This window comes from Lipotes vexillifer, unplaced genomic scaffold (genome assembly GCF_000442215.2).
Source record: "Lipotes vexillifer unplaced genomic scaffold, Lipotes_vexillifer_v1.1 scaffold177, whole genome shotgun sequence".
In the NCBI taxonomy this organism is placed as follows: Eukaryota; Metazoa; Chordata; class Mammalia; order Artiodactyla; family Lipotidae; genus Lipotes; species Lipotes vexillifer.
In genome coordinates, this window is record NW_006796206.1 from 1,100,103 (window position 1) to 1,117,259 (window position 17,157).

A 17,157-nucleotide genomic window follows, 5' to 3' on the forward strand; every position below is an offset into this window, starting at 1 on the left:
CTTTTTGGACACAGACGTATGAACTTCATACAGTGCCTATGTGCGATAGTACAAACGATAGCATACTTCTGTATGCATAACATGGTTGACTAAATAGCTGAAATATACAGCCTTATGGTATCTGTGAAGAGCTTTATTTTTCCGGGTGAAAAAAGCTCATCAGAAAGAAAAAAAAAAATTCCTTTAGGATTATTCCCTAACCAGCCAATGTCCAGTTATGGGAGAAGCAGGATAACCCGTGAGCACATTCACTGAAATAATACAGGCCTTAAAATATATACTCCAATATTGGGTTTCCACTTTATACACACTTAAAAGGTCCTGAATTTAATTCAGTATGTGACTCAACTTCCTTTAAAACCATCTGCCCCTCCCGAAGTCCCCACCTCTTTCAGTGGAGCCACGACTCCACCCATCGACATAAACTGAAAAACTTGATCCTCCATGCTGGTAAATTCCTTTCTGCCAGAGGGGATTTTGTACGTGGAAAGATAGTCACCACTAACTGTAAGTCATTTAATGTCCAACTGACTAATCTTATAAATTTATCGATTAGCATTCTTTTAACCATTAAATAGTCAACATTTCCCTTATTAATCACATACTACTTAAACAACAAACGAGTCACTATTTAGGAATTTACCCCCCAAATTTCCCCAATTATGAAAAGAGATTACAAATAACCCTTGTAAGAATTAAAATCTCAAGTCTGATACAGAAGCTTTCTTAAAAGTTCTAAAAGGATCCACAAAATATAACTATATAACTATATAACTATATATATATATATATATATATATATATATACTCTTTACATCAAAACTGGTTGCAGAATGTGAATATCACAGATTTAACGTGTCTGTATTTTACTCCATGCTCATTCTCATACCTTCTCAGCGCTCCAGTTTTAACATACCGTTCTAGAGTTGCAATAACTCACCCAGTAAAGTTTTTACACCTCCCTAGGTTTAAGGATCTTATCACGCCCTCGCCCCCTCCAAAAGAGAACGCAGCAGACTGAAGGTCCAGAGTTGTGAACCCGTGGGTTTGGCCTGGGGACGCGGGACTTGGCTCTGTAGTCTGTCAACTCACACCCGACTTCCTGGCGTCAGTTTCCTCCCTTTTCATTCTCAAGGTACGTATCTTACATCAGGTGTTGGATAAAAGTGCTGCTTCTATTGCTATTATTGGGCCATTCTGTTGTGATAGAGCGAAAAACAGGTATTTCTTTAAGGTCATGAAATCACATTGATTTCTCCAATATAATAGATTGTATATAGTATTTTACTCTCCGTTTCTAAGGTGATTTTGTCAACTACTAGCAGTCTCCTAAACTGACGCTTCATATAGTCAGTTACAAACTGGCGATTTTGATTTCGAAACACTTCTTGTGCAGGCCTCTGCCCTGCCCCCCTCCTCGCCCCTAGCCCAGGTCCCGCTGCGGCTGATCGCGGCCCCCCACCCAACCCCGAGAGGCTCCCCGGTCCGGGCAGCGAGGACGCCCTTCTCGCGAGCCCGCTCTGCCCGACCGGAGCCCCTCCAGGGTGGCAGCCGCGTCAGTCATCTCCGGGCCTCCAGCCGGGAACACAGGGTCAGACACCAATGGCCGAATCACTGAGCGAGTGCGAAAAACAGAAGAGCGACTTCCCTCTGCGCCGGCTCTCCTCCACCTGGAGACCAAGGTCCGGCGCCCTCTGAAGAGTAAGACCCGAGGCGCAAGTGCCGCCCACACTCGTTCGCGCGCAGGAGGCGGGGACGCGCGGCAGGAAGCCAGGCGCAGAGAGCGCGACGCTCCAGGTCCCGCGCCCGAGGCCCGCTCGCTTTTCCCTCCCGGCGCGCGCCGCTTACGTCACAGCCTCGCCTCTTCCCTCCTCTCACCCGTCCCCTCCACCCGCCTCCAGGTGACCCGGAAGTTGTACTTGCGACCCTGCTTTCCTTCTCCCACAATCCCTCCCGGTCTTCCTTTCTAACCCCGGCCGGGCAAGGTGAGTACGTGCGCTGGGTGCCGGCTGCAGGAATCCGGTGGCATCCTCGCCCCGGATTGTGCCGCCTAGGACAGCGGGCTCTCTCCTGACCCGGCTCGGGGCCCCGCGTTCCGAGGGCACGGGAATCTGCGCTGCATTTAAGGGCTCCCGGAGACTGGGAGAGAGAGTGGCCAAGCTTAGGGGAACCCGGGCCGCAGGGGTTTCCGGGGCGGGGGCACCTAAGGGGCGCGGATGCTTGGGCTGCGCGGGGTGGCCGGCTTGGCTTTGCCCAGACCTGGGGCTTCAGGGGCCTGGCCGGACCCTCTCCGAGGGCGGCTGCGTGAGGCCGGGCCGGGCCGGGCCGGGAGGACTTGGCTTGGGTTTGTCCCCCTCGCTCTGAGCCTCTTTGTCGCCTGGGCTTAGATGGCTCCCGCAAAGAAGGGCGGCGAGAAGAAGAAGGGCCGGTCCGCCATCAACGAGGTGGTGACCAGAGAATACACCATCAACATTCACAAGCGCATCCATGGAGTGTGAGTACCCCTGCGGTCGTCGATGCCTTGCTGATGGGGGTTCCCGAGGTGGCGGTCTGGTTGTCCCTGGGGTCAGTCTAGTCGTCTGGATGCTGTGTGATCTAGAAGTTACGCGTTTCTTCAAAAGCTCGTCTGTATTCCGTGGACCCTGTTTAAGGTTTACAGGGGGTTAAAGCGTAATGCTCAGAGGTTAATACCTAGACAGATTAGGTTTCTGGGAGAGCCAACTTGGAGAAATACGGTAATGATAAAAATCATTTCGCTCTGTTTCGCAGTTACACCTTGGCGGGCCTGAAGGGTGAAAGATGTGTATATGAGGGGAAGCAGACTTTTTCGATGTGTCTAGGCCTTAGTAAAGGTAACCAGTTAACTAAAGTTGTGCCCGGCCCAGAATACGAACACTCCGATGGGCCTCCTTTAGTTCGCTGACCTCCACAGATCCGTAGGAACATCGGTAAGGCTGTAATGCCGGAAGTGCAGCTGCTGGAGGGACCAGAAAAGAGCGTATCGGTGGGGTTATAGGGCAGTGTTTGTGCAGGCGACACCTGGAGGTTGTTGATTTGTGAGGTACAAGAATATTGGGAGTGATTTCGAACGTGCTGGTTCTTGGTTTTCGCCTCTAGTGTTTGGTTTTTTTCTGTTCTTAAACTTAGTGAGGCTTCCCTTTTTTCTGCACATGGTGCTTATTAGTGATAACGGAGACCAAATCTCTTCTTGAATACTGTTACTTGGGGTATTTTTGATAGATGTTGCACCGCAAAATACTCTATTCAGGCACCAGTCCGTGGAGCAGAATTTCTTGCGCTTGCTTGGGCAGTCTCGTATCTGGACAGCCCATTTTGTGAGGGAGTTAAATGTGCAGCAGCATCCGCGTTGGGCCTGGCGTTTCCGGCCAGGCGTTGACCATGTGTGAGCCAAGGAGTGTCGTGTACGTGGGGTCTCTAGAGGCTTTTGGGTCAAAAGTCCAGTGCCTTTTTTGTGCATAGATGCTGCTGGTAACCACGTTCTCTTCCCCTCACCCGTTAATTTGAGGGGCGTGCGTATATTCATTTGGGGAGCATATTAGGCACTTACTGTGTCTTGGGCTCTGTGAATTCAACAGGGAACCAAAGAGCCTACCTTCCTAGTTTACTTAGTAGGGGAAGTTAGATAATAAGCATCCAGATATCAAATGGTGAAAAGTTGCAGGTGGAAAGTAAGTCACAAGGTGAAAGGGGTGGTGTTTTAAAGGCCACACAGTTAAGCGGACATTAGCGAAGTGGGTGTGAGCCATTGTGGGTGGGCAAGTTTTTCAGGCATTTTGTGCTTTGTTATAAAAGCCCTAAGTGAAGACCTTCACGGTACTAAAACCTTTGGTCATACTTGATGGGCAGCAATTGACAGTTCTTTGTTCATTCTTCGTTTTACTTCCAAAGATCCCACAGTGGTGTTTTTTCGTGCTTCTGCAGCTGCTGCCCCTCCCCAGTCTAGTCTGTTGTTACTCACAGCACGTCCTCTTAACGTTGAGTCCAGGCCTCAGCCCCTCTAACTATGCTTGGTAACAGCCACTAGCTTTAGGGTCTCGCGTATCCAGCTGCTATCAACCTGTATACTTGGGTGTTTAAATGGGTATCTCAAAAATTTTACACGGCCCCAAACCAAACTCCTAAGCGTCCGTCTCCACCCCCGACCTTCCCATTTCCCTGTGGCCTTCCCGGCAAGTGAGTGTGTCTTCTTGGCTTTGCCTTCCCCAGTCTGATCGCACTGGTCGCACCAGCATTCTCTTGACGGTTGCAGTTAGCGGCTCCAGCTCCTGGCTCCCTCTTCCAGGCCCAGACACCTGGGCTGTTCTCAAACCCTCCATTGGCTTCCCATCTTAACTCAGATGAGAAGCCAAAGTTCTTGCTATGATTCCACATGGGTTGGCCACTTTCTTTCCTAATCAACGCAGGCAAGTACCTGATTCAAGCTCGCAGTTTGGTTTTAGTTTTACCTTTTTTCCCCTGCCGTAATGCTTTTTCTATTAGGTAGATAAATAGTTGCCCTCATCATCTTTGGGTCTGGACTTCAGTATCTCAGTGGCCATCTTACTTTAAACCTGCAGCCCCCTTCCTTCCCTAATGCTCCCTCTTTTCCCTGGTTTATTTTTCTCTGTGGCGCTTGATACCATCTGACGTACTCCATGTGTCAACTACGAAAGCTACGTGGGAAACTGGGAAACGGGCTTTTGTCTGTTAAACCTACTGCTGTTATCTCTAGTACTAGCCTTTTATTTCTAGGTGGTTAAATATTTAAGTGAACGAAGCGACCTTGCTTGATGGATTCAAGGAGGCTGGTGAGGGGTAGAGCAAAGGGAGCAAGGGGGACATGGTAACTGACACGGCTCCTTCTGACATTCACAGTCCTGGAGCCGGGGGGAGGACACCCTTTAAGCTTCGGTCTCTGCCCCACTTGGAATAACCTTTGCTTATCCAAATGCTTGACCGTTTCAGCCGTTAGTAAACTTTGGCTTTTTCACGTTTTGTATTTAACTGAAAGCATGAAATTTAAAGGAATTTATGTATCCTCATCAAACAACAGGTTAATGGTGCCTAACACATGCCGAGAGATCCGTAGCATTAACTGTTGCCTTCATCGTGTTTCTTGAGAAGGAATCGGTACATTGCAGGCCCCTGCTCTTTAAGCAAGTTAATAATGAACCATTAAATCCCATGTCTTAAGATGTGGCAAATAATCTAATAATATTTTGACCCGAGGACACGGTATTTACTTGTGTGTTATGTTCAAGCTTATTCTAAGCATCATTATTCTAACATCATTCTTAGATTATACTCTCCCTGGCAGATGGTATTAGACCTTGGGGCTGTTTTTGTTTTTATCAGGAAAGGGTTGGCCAGTGTGTATTAGCATCTCTTAAGGATCATATACAGAGTCCTTGTTCTACATGACTGAAAGTAGATTGTGTGTCTTCTGTGTCCCAAGTATTATAGTAGTTGCTGGGCATTACATAGTGGTGGAGGAAAGAATTGTTCCTGCCCTGTTCAAGGTTTAGTTTAGATTTGTTTTATGAAAATAGGACATGGTATATTGTGTCTTTTTATTTAATTTTGTACTTGATTTATTTACTTATGTTTGAATCTCAGGGGTTTCAAGAAGCGTGCCCCTCGGGCACTCAAAGAAATACGGAAATTTGCCATGAAGGAGATGGGAACTCCGGATGTACGCATTGACACCAGGCTCAACAAAGCTGTCTGGGCCAAAGGAATAAGGTACTCAAGTTGTCTGTGTTATAAGATGAACTTTCACAATTCCACTAGCTAATGCACATGGAGGTATAAAGAAAATACCTGACTCAGAGTAGGGTGGTATCTGCAGGGAAGCCCTTTGAACTGAGACGCAAATGACGTAGGAGCCAGCAGTGTGAGGGTCAGGTGAGAGCATCACGCAAAGCGAGAACAAACTTCAGTGCGAGAACAAACTTCAGTGACTTGGGGACAGAGGTTGGTGAAGGTGGAGCAGGTTGTACGGCTTGAGAACAGTGGGGATGGAGAGTTAGGCAGGGGACAGATCTTGTAGGTGGTGGCACAGAGTTTGGATTTCTGTCTGGACATACTGGGAAGCCGCTGGAGCAGAGTTGCTGGGGGACGGGGGCGTTTTGGTTGTCAGTATTGGGGGGGTGGTCACGGGCCAGAGATTCTGCTAAACATTGTACCGCGCACAAGGCAGGCCACCCACATCCACGCAAAAGCAAGTATCCAGCCCAAGTATCAGTAGTGCCGAGGTTAAGACCTGCTTATAAGCAGGGGGCTGGTTTTGCTGTGGAGGATGGTGGAAGTGGGACCAGCCGCGGGGCGTGGAGCTGGCGGGGACTAGGTGATGTGTAAGACGAGTGGGGGGCGGGGGGTGCCTTAACATTGGGGTCCGATGCGGTGACAGGGACCTGAGATTCAGCCCCGCAGTAGGCTGGCATGGGTGCCTGTGAGCTCCCTTGAGATAGGGGAGGAGGGGTATCGCATGAGCCGAGAGAAGTTTCAGGACACCTTCTGTCCTTGGATCAAGAAAAGGTGGGGATGCAGTCGCCTGTGATGCTGCTGAGAGGTTGGCCGAGCCGGGAGGAGTTGTGTGGGAGGCGGGGAGCTGAACCTTCAACAGTTGCACGTGTTCGGTATAGCCTGCAGGGTCAGTGCTGCCCCAGCGTGGCAGTGGTGGCTGCCTGCTGACGCTAGTGCGTACTGACACCAGCGTTCTCTATTTTTCAGGAATGTCCCATACCGTATCCGTGTGCGGTTGTCCAGAAAACGGAATGAAGATGAAGATTCACCAAACAAGCTCTATACGTTGGTTACCTATGTACCTGTCACCACTTTCAAAAGTAAGTTCTGCTTCATCCCACACAGCTGTTTAAGTCCTCACCCTTTTTGTAACCTGAATTCATTTGTTCAACAAATATTGTGCACCTGTATCCCTGGCATCCTTCCAGTAGGGATATAAGTTACAGGCATAATCGGTAAACCTTTTTTAAATTGTGTCACGGTGTGGGAAAATGCAAAAGGATACAGAATAGGTCTGTTATCTGGGTTGTGAAAGGTCACGTGGAATAGTAACATTTACCTAAACCCTTGAAGAAAAAGGTTCTTGGAGTGAAAGTATGGAACGGGGTGTGTGGGTGTGGAAGGTGACTGGCTGTCTTCTTTTGCAGATCTACAGACAGTTAATGTGGATGAGAACTAACTGCTGATTATCCAATAAAGTTACAGAGCTGCCTTCGCATCTTGATTTTCCTTTTCTAGTTGCAGGTAAAATAGGCTTGTCTATTTTAAAGCAGTTCCCAGTTAGTTACAGGAGCGTTTGGAGAGTGTTTCCTAACTACTGTGCCTGGGCCCCTTCTCCCCATTCCCTGGAGTTTCTGAATATTTGCACAGGGCCTAGGCAGGTGTTCTAAGATGCTTTTGAAATGCATCCTGGCTTGGTAATGGCTGTTCAGGTGGGACATTGGGGGTATGATGTTAATGCTTTTACAGGTGTGTTTTGTGAATCCTAAGATAACATTTTTCCAGGCACTGGCATGTAGCACTTAATTGCCATTTTTAACATGCTAAAATGGTACACTTTTGATATTCTTAGATTTAGTGAAGTGTGTACGGTTCCTTTTTAGCTCACTCACTTGTAGTGGCCCCATGAGGTGTTTTTAGTCCTGGTTTACATGGGGTTAAAAGCTCAGGGGTAACCTTTCTTAAAAGGTTGCTAACAGAGTCTGCTAAATTCTGCCTGAAAGCAGGGTGTTGCGGGGATCATATTTCATCAGTGTGCTTGTACCACTGATGCGAATAAAATGCCAGAAAGAGGTCCCCTTTTGAAGCCCTGGTGATGACAGTAGTGGGGTTGGGGGCTACCTGCAGTGTAGTGTACTGTCCGCCGTGAACATGGTGGGGCAGAGGAATCTCCAGGTTATCCATTCACTGGCACAGTCCGGACCTCAGACACTGAAATAAGTAAAGATCCAAACACAGACCAAGTCAATACGAAAATTTCTTATTAAAAAAACTTGGAGGCCAACATTGAAAGCGTGGTTTGTACACATTTTTTGGAAGGACACAAAGTGAATACAACAAATATATTAAAATGGTTTCAATTACCAGCATTGAAACGAAATTAGTGCAAAAAAGCCAAATACAATTGCACAGATAGTGGCTCTTAAATCTTGAAAGTGAACTTGATTCTCAATCCCGCCCATGTGAAGTGAAGGATGAGTGCTTGGGCTTCTCTCCTCCCTGGGTTAGTATCATACATTTGACTTTCTTATATTCCATCTGAGAACAAAATACTAGCATCACAGCAGAGGTGCCCTTTAACAGCAAATCTGGTAACAGTGAAGTTGCAAGTCATAGCATCAAGGGAACTGATGCGAGACACTCTCTAGCAATGACCGTGTCCAACTGAATTCTCTTAAAGGATAGATAGAAACGCTGGAGGGTTGCATCAGTTCCCCACCCCCCACCCCAGTTGTGGCTGTCAGGTTGCTTATCCAGATGCCCAGCTCGTAAAGTGTACTCACGATGAACTAGACAAACCTAGATTTATGGGCTGACAACCCACAGACCTGGACTGTGCTTTGGTATGGAGACTGGTCTCAGCCAACCGCTGTCCTGCTACGGGCTACTCAGCTTGAGTTCGGGCTGTGATTGGCGGCTCATTTCACAAGTTTTGAGGCTGTACTGATTGATCTTGGCATTTTCAAGTTTGGATTTAATGTCCAGTGGCTTTTCAAAAAAGTTGACTAGTGACTGTTCAGTCAGAAGTGAAGCTAAAATATGTTCGAGGGAGACAGTCCAGTCCCCTTGTGCCTCTTCAGGAAATGCCTGGGACTCTCGGGGGCTCTTCCCATTGTGGGTGTCGGCAAACACCGAGTCCTGCTCAGGAGAAGGAACCGGAGCCTGCGGCTCCTCCCCCGCTTCCTGGGAGCAGCTTCCAGAGCTGCTGCCCCGCTGCCCCACTTCCCCGATCTGCAGCAGCAAAGTGGTTACTGTGGCGATGGCTTGATACAAATCATTTTCTTCTGGATCTTCATGGAACATACTATACAATGTTTTACAGAACTGGATAAATTCTCGCTGGAATTGAGAAAAAAGAGGTCCGCATGTAGCAGCATAACAAGAATAGAAGCATATTGTGGGCTTTTTTCAAACCTAATACCTAGTTCTCTGGGGGAAAAAAAAAAAAACACATAGTACTTTTTGAAGCAGAAAATAAGAGGTATTCTCTGCCCTTCCACTCTGAAGACACACCATTAATAGTCCAGGGGATTTCAGCACACATGCAGACTTGTGCTGTCTATACAGAAGTGTTAGACCCTTTAACCCAGCAAGACAGCTAATGTATTGAAAAGCTGTGTACAGAGATTTGTCGAGAAGGATGTTTAGGCTAGGGTTTATTATAGCAAAAGGTTGGAAACAGTCTAAATATTAAGGTTGAGTGGGATGATGATTTGGTAATCTGGTGGGAGTGCCAAGCAGCAGCTAAAGGCCAGTGAATGAAGTAGAAAGCGATGCCTGACGCTTTGTCAAGCCACGTGCATGCTCCTGCCCAGACGCGTCAAGCTACACACATGCTCCTGCCCAGACAGAACCTTTATGTCGTGTGCTAGAGGTACCTCAGGTGGAACTTAGCTGCACAATTACTCCAGGAATAGGAAAAAGCTTGAGCTACTAATTTAGTGTTTAATGACCTGGGAGAAACATCCATGATTGTTAACTGAGGTATGACTGACAAACAACACTGAGATTTAACTGACTTTATATCCAAAGAGTAGAATATTTGAAAGCAACTCAACAGAGTTGAGCAACACTTCTTTGTTTTGTGGGGAAAGAACAAAATAAAACAAAAAAACCCTGCTAAAGGGATTTGAGTCCTATAACAAAGGGACGTTTGCAACTTGAAGCCTTATCAGGACAGTATAATATGTAGTCAGTGAGTTTCAGGAAACCAGAAAGAGTACACTATTACATGAAGAATGCTGTATACACATTCCCCCAAATAGCTTCCATCGCTCTAGGGAATAAATCTGCATCACAATCTGGGTAAATGAATTTGATATAAAAACTTCAGGGACTCCCCTGGCGGTCCAGTGCAGGAGGTCCCTGAAGAGACTCCACGCTCCCAATGCAGGGGGCCCAGGTTCGATCCCTGGTCAGGGAACTAGATTCCACGTGCCACAACGAAGATCCCGTGTGCAGCCAATTTTTTTTTTAATTCTCTTATTTAAAAAAAAAAAAAAAAAAACTCTTCAAAGAATGAAATGTGTGGCAACCTCCTGAAGAGCTCTGAATATTTGGACAGCTGAATGGATCACAATTTAAATATTTCCATTTAAACATCACAGTGTTCAGCTCCCAGAAGTTATAAGATCTTTTCTTTGATTATAGCTTTAGAGGTAACGGGGGAGGGGGTGCAGCTGAATTAAAAAGCCTACGTCTGAATCGGTCACTCGGCAAAATGGTGAATTCTCTGCACAGAATACAGTCCGTACCTGGCTCATCTTGGGCAACTCCTTCTCAGTTTTGTCCTTCTCTTTGACTAAATCTTTAATCATCTGCTTCAGCTGTTTCTGATAATCAACTGTATCACCTTGAGACAAAGGAAACACAATATATACTTTAGTCTAAGTAAACTCCATGAAAGCAAAAGGAAAACGGGTAGAAAGGAATGGTGAGGGGATGAGGAATTCCACTAAGCAAATTCCGTATATACAAACTGAAAAGCAGAGATCAGAAGTCTTGTTTTACAAAAAGTGGCCACAAATAGATGATGGTAGCCGAGTTACCTCTTGCTACAAGAGGAGCCCTGAAAGCAGAAGAGGAATAAAGTGGTGGCATTGAAGGCAGTTTGGAAGGTTTCTGGCCGCTGAAAGCAGTGGTCTCAGTGTTAACTCCCAGGCGGGAGAGAATAGATTAGTCTGCTTCTAAGAAGAGCCGTTGAAATCCGTTGCCCTTAACGATTGCAGTGGTGTGCCTGACGGAAGATAATGAAAAGAGGTATGTACCATTGGACTTGCCGAAAACCAGGGGTCTTGACGTCGACAACAGAGGATTCTTCAATGGTGACTGGCTGTCTCGGTCATTTTCAGTGAGTGCTTTTTAAAAAGAAATAAAAAGAATTTTAAAAATTAAATTGAGGAAATTGTGTCTTAACCAAAACTGACAGAGTAATTTAGCTTTTAAGGTAAGAAGACTAAAGGTGAAGCTAGGAGCCCCCAGCCTGACGGCCGCAGGGTCTTCCCAGGGTCTGCGAACCCTGTGTACTTCAAGAAAACATCACACACCAGTAACGCCTTTTCCCAGATGTCTGTAGATGTTGTGATGACATACAGGTTCACACGACATTGCTGATACTGACCTAGAAAAGTGTGTGTGGTAAAATCCCATTTTGTCAAACTAAAATATAAGTATATACGTGCACACATGGAATTCTAGAAATAAATACACTTAGATTTCTGGATGGTGAATTAACAAGTAATTGCTTTCAACGGTTTTTTTTTTTTTTTTCAGTAATTAGCACATACTGCTATACTTACATAACTTCTAACAAAAATTGAAAAAAAGCTTAACTGAAAGCAGCATGTTACCATTATGAGTGTACGTGAAATATACAAAATACAATTACATCAGAACCCTCACACCGCCATTTTGGAAAACAGTCTTGCGGATCATCAAAAAGTTGCCATTTCTACCCAGAAATTCCACTCCTAGGTATATATCAAAGGGAAATGAAAACATATCCACTCAGAACCTGTACACAAATGTTCACAGCAGTTCCAAAGAGCCAAAAAAGTGAAAACAAACCCAAATGTTCATCAAGTGATGAATGCGTAAACTGGGGGATGCCCAACCGGAGTATCACTTCGGCTGTAATAAAAGGAGTAAGCACCGACATGCCACACCACGGGCTAGCCCTGAAGACATACTAAGAGAAAGCAGTGAGACACAAAAGGGCACATACGGCATGACTTCATACGGTATGAAAAGTCCAGAATAGGCATATCTACGGACAAAGCAGGGGCGGGAAATGTGTGGATTGGGGACAATAGCTAAAGGGCACAGGCTTGCTTTTTGGTGTGGTGAAAAGGTTCTAAAATTGTGATGGTGGTTGTGTAACTGGATATACTAAAAACCGTTAGACTGTACACTTTGAAATGTATGGTATGTGGATTACAGATCAGTAAAGCTGTTACCAAAATTATAAAAGGGATTGCAGATGAAGGATCCTCATTTTTAAAAGGTTGAAAATAGCCATTCACTGAGAATAAATCAAAGGTAAAAATTCTGCTGTGATCCAACAAATACCCACAAGATGGCACCAAAGCCTTGCTTAATCTACCCTCCTTCCTACTTGGGAAGCAGGTTCCTGGGGTTTGAAGGTGGGAGGCTGTTTGGGGTTGTTTCTTTTTTCTGTTGGTCCTTTTTTTTTTTTTTTTTTTTTTTTTTTTTTTAATTTAACACAGTTACTGAGTCGTTTTTTTCCAACTTTACCCAAAACAAATTCTATGCAGTGGCACATGTGAGAATCCACTCAAACTGAATAGGAGGAAAATTACAAACCCTGGATGGTACGTGGGGCAGTCACGATAGAAATGGCTTCCCAAGTAATAGCCGCTGGGATGTCTAGCAGATACTGGGTCGCTATCCTCAAAGAGCTCACTGTATCAAACAGAAACGTGTACACAAGTCACTCTAAGAAGATGCGCTAACAGAAGAACCAATACACACAAATAACATGAGAGCACAGAGAGGAACGATTAATTCAAGGGGTGGGTGAGTGTCCAGAAAGGAGCCAGGTCAAGTGTCAACAGTGACAAGGAGCCAGAGAGGCCAGCCAACCTCTCTCCAGTCCCTGCACACAGAAAGCACCAGCATCCAGCCTGGACACGGGACAGTGGCGTCTTGGCGCTCAACTGGAAAACACTCATGTTGCTATCTATCCCTATCAGAAATGGAAGATACAGTGCATAAGGAAAAACAGTACACAGTGTATACCACCTTTAAAAATGTACTTTCAACCTTTTAAAATGAGATATTTGAGATTTTATAAATGTAACGTTTTTACATTCCAATATATGTGTAATTCATAATTCAAGACTATAAGTGCATTGAGAGACAGTTCTATTAAAGCTTTCACCGTGTCTCACTTCAAATTCTGCACGTGTTAAAACTGGATGAAGGATCTGTATTTGGTTATCTTGAAGCTCCCGATCTCACACGTCTGTGTGACTGGTGGGTAAGTACATCGCTTCAGTAGACACAAGCAAGACACCCTCCTTACGGCTTCAAGCACTTTCATTAGTTGGTGTGCATACTCATTCCCTGTAACACTGTCATCATCACCGCTATCTTGGCACTTTCTAAATGGGATGCTTGTGGAGGGGAAAAGCCAGTTCCACTGAAAGTTGCTTCTCTCTGGCAGAAGAGTACCTAGACTGCTTTCAACACAATTTGGCCTTCACACACAGTTGACACCACAGTCATCAAAATAGTACCATTTTCCAATATATTTTCTTATTGGAAAAGCCATACAGTGCCCCCCTTCTACCCCTCCATGTAGGCTAGAAACAGCAGTCAATTTCTAAGGGAACAGACTTGCATTTGGATTAATTAGGAATTCCAGTATAACCAAGTCATTGGTAGGAAAACCAAACAAAGTGTCCAACTTGTGTCTCAGATATCTACTATAAGAAAATCACCTGAGCTGCAGCAAGTACTGGATGCTGGGACCATAAATCCCATTTTAGTGGCTTCTTAACAATTTGGACGATACTAGGGATCTTAAGCACCTAGCTTTTCTCTTTTAAAAAGCTCAGTGCAAAAAAAAAAAAAAAAAATCAGTGCAATCTTTTAATTTCACAAAACGTTTCTCAGGAGGTTTATATACTACACTTTTCATATTTTGCAAAACCCTCAAGTGACATTTTCAACTCAGGATCCCAATACAAAGAACAGACTTTCATCTAGCCTAAGCTGTCTTTCACCAAATCAAATTGTGCCTGGTACCACTTCTGATGTAGCTGACATCAGTACTGCCTACGTTATTAGATGTAAACTAGCATTTTTGGATCCTGTGATAAGTTGACCTTTGTTCGAACTTTGTTAGATTCAGCATTTTAAGAACGTCAGTTAACGTGGATCCAGACCAGCAGGGACACCTTTTGGGGAGCTGCTCTGCAAGTCCAACAACGTATTTCCTGAATCCCAGAGTTTCCAGGAGGAGCCGAGCTGTGCTATCAGCTCCACTCACAGTGTGCTGTCTTTACAGGAAGCCTCCAATGCCTCATTCGTTTGTGTTAATTTACCAGTTCTGATATGTCATTCTTGGTAGCTTGTTCTGATGCTTCTTCCTAATGAATCTAACGTTCTTCCAGGAAATGGCCTTCTGGATGTCCGGTTAGTGTAATTAGCTGAGTGAAATGACCAACACTTAGAGATTGAGCAATTTCCAGTGAAAACTCCTGATTCAGTCATCTTCCAGAATACTGTTCATCCCTCCATCACCTAATTTGGTATCAAATCATCTGGAATATTTCTCTTCTATTTGCTAAACAGTGTTGTAGTCACCATGGAGCCAATAAACCGAGCTCTTCAAAAACTGTGAGGCCTTGGGCTTAGGGCTTCTTTGCTTCCCGAGATGCATCAGATACCTTTGTAAGTGATCTGACAAAACCCTCTGCCTCCTGTTTGACCCTGCACAAGGCGGGTGTTTGAGGCCAGAGGCTGATATGCTTTGTTTGGTTTTCCACCTCCCATCAGGGAAATAAGACATCACTCTTTGGGCACACAAAGTCAAACTTGTAATCCTCAGTATACTTCCTAATTAGTGAGTTAAGCTTTTTTTCCCACTAGTGTGTTTGTTCCACCTTTAATCAAAATGTTACTCATGAGGGTGGAAAGTAAATATTTGTTAAAATTAAATCTATTTAAATGAAAAGTGCCTAAATGTATTGTGGATCTTCATGGCCCTGTCACACTGATGCATTTAAATAGAGGTTTTAGGTTGTCTCCATTCTTAAGCCTTCTTTTTTTAACTGCATCAAAAAGTCAAATATTAAATATAGGTAAGAAAGGGAATGTAAATTGCTATAGTCACTACGGAGGTTCCTTAACCTAAAACTAGAGTTACCATATGATCCAGCAATCCTACCCCTGGCATATATATCTGGAAAAGACAAAAATTATAATTTGAAAAGATACATGCAACCCCAGTGTTCACAGCAGCACTATTTACAATAGCCAAGAAGACATGGACGTAACCTAAATGTCCATCAGTAGATGAATGGATAAAGAAGATGTGGTGTGTGTGTGTGTGTGTGTGAGTGTGTGTGTGTGTACACACACATGCACTGGAATATTAGCCATAAACAAGAATGAAATACCATTTGCAGCAACATGGATGGACCTAGAGATGATCATACTAAGTGAAGTAAGTCAGACAAAGACAAATATGATATCACTTATATGTGGAATCTCAAAAAATAATACAAATGAACTTATTTATAAAACAGAAACAGACTCACAGACATAGAAAACAAACACGGTTCCAAAAGGGAAAGGAGGGGGAGGAATGAATTGAGATTTTGGGATTAACAGATACACACACTACAGTATATGTAAAATAGATAAACAGCAACGATTTACTGTAGAGCGCAGGGAACTGTATTCAATACCTTGCAATAACCTATAATGGAAAAGAATCTGAAAGAGTGGGTGTGTATATGCAAATTAAGTGAAAAACGAAACTCAATAAAAGGCAAGGAACTTTATGATGCTCAACCGTCTGTACTAAAGTAATGAGTCCCTGAGAAAGCAGAGGAGGAGCTGTGTGTGGCTGCCAGAGGGTGCTTCCATAAGCATCACGTGCACAACAGATGCCAACTCCGTAATGGCTGAGCTCAGGAAGTGTACTCAGGAAGCCCACAAATGACGTCCACACGCATTTTCAACTTCTGTACAGGTGTGAGTTTTAAAAGCCACCTGGATCTCGTGGACCTGGAAACCTCACAGCTCGCCACCTCCCCAGGGTCCCTTGTTAGAAAGTTCTATCAGAGAAACCGTCCAACACCAGAACCATGGCACTGGGGTCCAGAGACCCTCTGGGATTCCTAATCTACCTCTGTCAGTTTCAGAGATCCAAGGAATACCTTAAGGGAAATGCCAAGCCTTATCTCACAGGTTTCAAAGCTGCTTTCTTTGTGTCTGGTTACCACTGCTCAAATTTGGAGGAAGCACGCTCTTACATGCTGCACAAATGACATGTTCATTCAAAACCAGTAGCTGGGGCTGCCGAGGAGCCAGAAACCGTGTCACGTCAGCACGAAACCAGGTCACAGAGCTCGAACCTACTCAGATTGGGGGTGGGGGTGGGGGCAATCCAAGATGGCAGCATAGAAAGTTCCGGGACCCACCTCCCATGGACTCACCAAAAGTACAGCTACAGGGCTTCCCTGGTGGCGCAGTGGTTGGGAGTCCGCCTGCCGATGCAGGGGACGCCGGGTCGTGCCCCGGTCCGGGAGGATCCCACGTGCCGCGGAGCGGCTGGGCCCGGGAGCCATGGCCGCTGAGCCTGCGCGTCCGGAGCCTGTGCTCCGCAACGGGAGAGGCCACAGCAGTGAGAGGCCCGCGTGCCGCAAAAAAAAACAAAATCAAAAAAAAAAACAAAAAACAAAAAACAAAAGTACACCTACATATACAACGATCACTGCTGAAAAAGAACAGCAGTAGCTGAGCAGCTCCTCCACAGCAAGAGGTAAAAGGGCCACACGGAGATGGGTAGGAGAGGCAGACACAGCCTCACCAGAATCCCCACCCCGCGCCAGGCAACCCTCAACAGGGAGGAGTCTCAAAGGTCCAGAGCTATTCCCTGAGGAGCGAGAGGTCTGAGCCTCACATCAGGCACCCCAGACCTTGGGATCAGCACCAGAGAAACAAGGCCCCCAAACCGTCTGGCTTTGGAAACCAAGGGGGACTCATGTCCCAGGGACCTCGGGAGTGTAGGGATCTGAGACGCCCCTACTGAGGGTCTCACTGGTCCTAGGGCCCAGCGCAGAGGCAGCAGTTTAAGAAGTGCCTGTACTGCATGTGAAGGGGACCCATTTGCTAATTTTTTTTTTTTTTTTTTTTTTTTTTTTTTTCGCGACGCGGGGC

The 17,157-nt window shown here is 45.5% G+C and overlaps 2 protein-coding genes across 4 annotated transcripts in view; one reads left to right on the forward strand and one right to left on the reverse strand.

Annotated features, from left to right (window-relative positions):
• Positions 1-1,900: 1,900 nt before the first annotated feature.
• On the forward strand, positions 1,901-12,106 carry RPL31 (ribosomal protein L31). 2 transcript variants are annotated; one of them, XM_007468338.1, is made up of 6 exons: positions 1,901-1,989; positions 2,388-2,494; positions 5,617-5,742; positions 6,733-6,845; positions 7,173-7,223; positions 12,095-12,106. In XM_007468338.1, exons 2-5 carry the CDS (start codon positions 2,388-2,390, stop codon positions 7,202-7,204), a joined length of 378 nt encoding a protein of 125 aa, XP_007468400.1. In that variant the 5' UTR covers positions 1,901-1,989; the 3' UTR covers positions 7,205-7,223; positions 12,095-12,106. The 2 variants fall into 2 exon arrangements, with proteins under 2 accessions (XP_007468400.1, XP_007468399.1); XM_007468337.1 differs by lacking the exon at positions 12,095-12,106 and having other exon boundaries at positions 7,173-7,240.
• Positions 8,409-17,157, reverse strand: part of TBC1D8 (TBC1 domain family member 8) — a 125,473-nt gene continuing 116,724 nt past the window's right edge. For both annotated transcript variants that reach the window (XM_007468336.1, XM_007468335.1), the window contains exons 18-20: positions 11,013-11,102; positions 10,500-10,597; positions 8,409-9,084 (exon numbers count right to left, since the gene is read on the reverse strand). In XM_007468336.1, the coding sequence (XP_007468398.1) occupies positions 8,623-9,084; positions 10,500-10,597; positions 11,013-11,102 (650 nt within the window). In that variant the 3' untranslated portion in view covers positions 8,409-8,622. The remainder of the gene's footprint in view (positions 9,085-10,499; positions 10,598-11,012; positions 11,103-17,157) is intronic.

Coding starts and splice junctions, on each gene's coding strand:
- RPL31 (XM_007468338.1), top strand. CDS start 2,388: ATGGCTCCCGCAAAGAAGGGCGGCGAGAAGAAGAAGGGCCGGTCCGCC. Junction 5,743..6,732: donor GTCTGGGCCAAAGGAATAAG/GTACTCAAGTTG, acceptor TCTATTTTTCAG/GAATGTCCCATACCGTATCC. Junction 6,846..7,172: donor ACCTGTCACCACTTTCAAAA/GTAAGTTCTGCT, acceptor CTTCTTTTGCAG/ATCTACAGACAGTTAATGTG.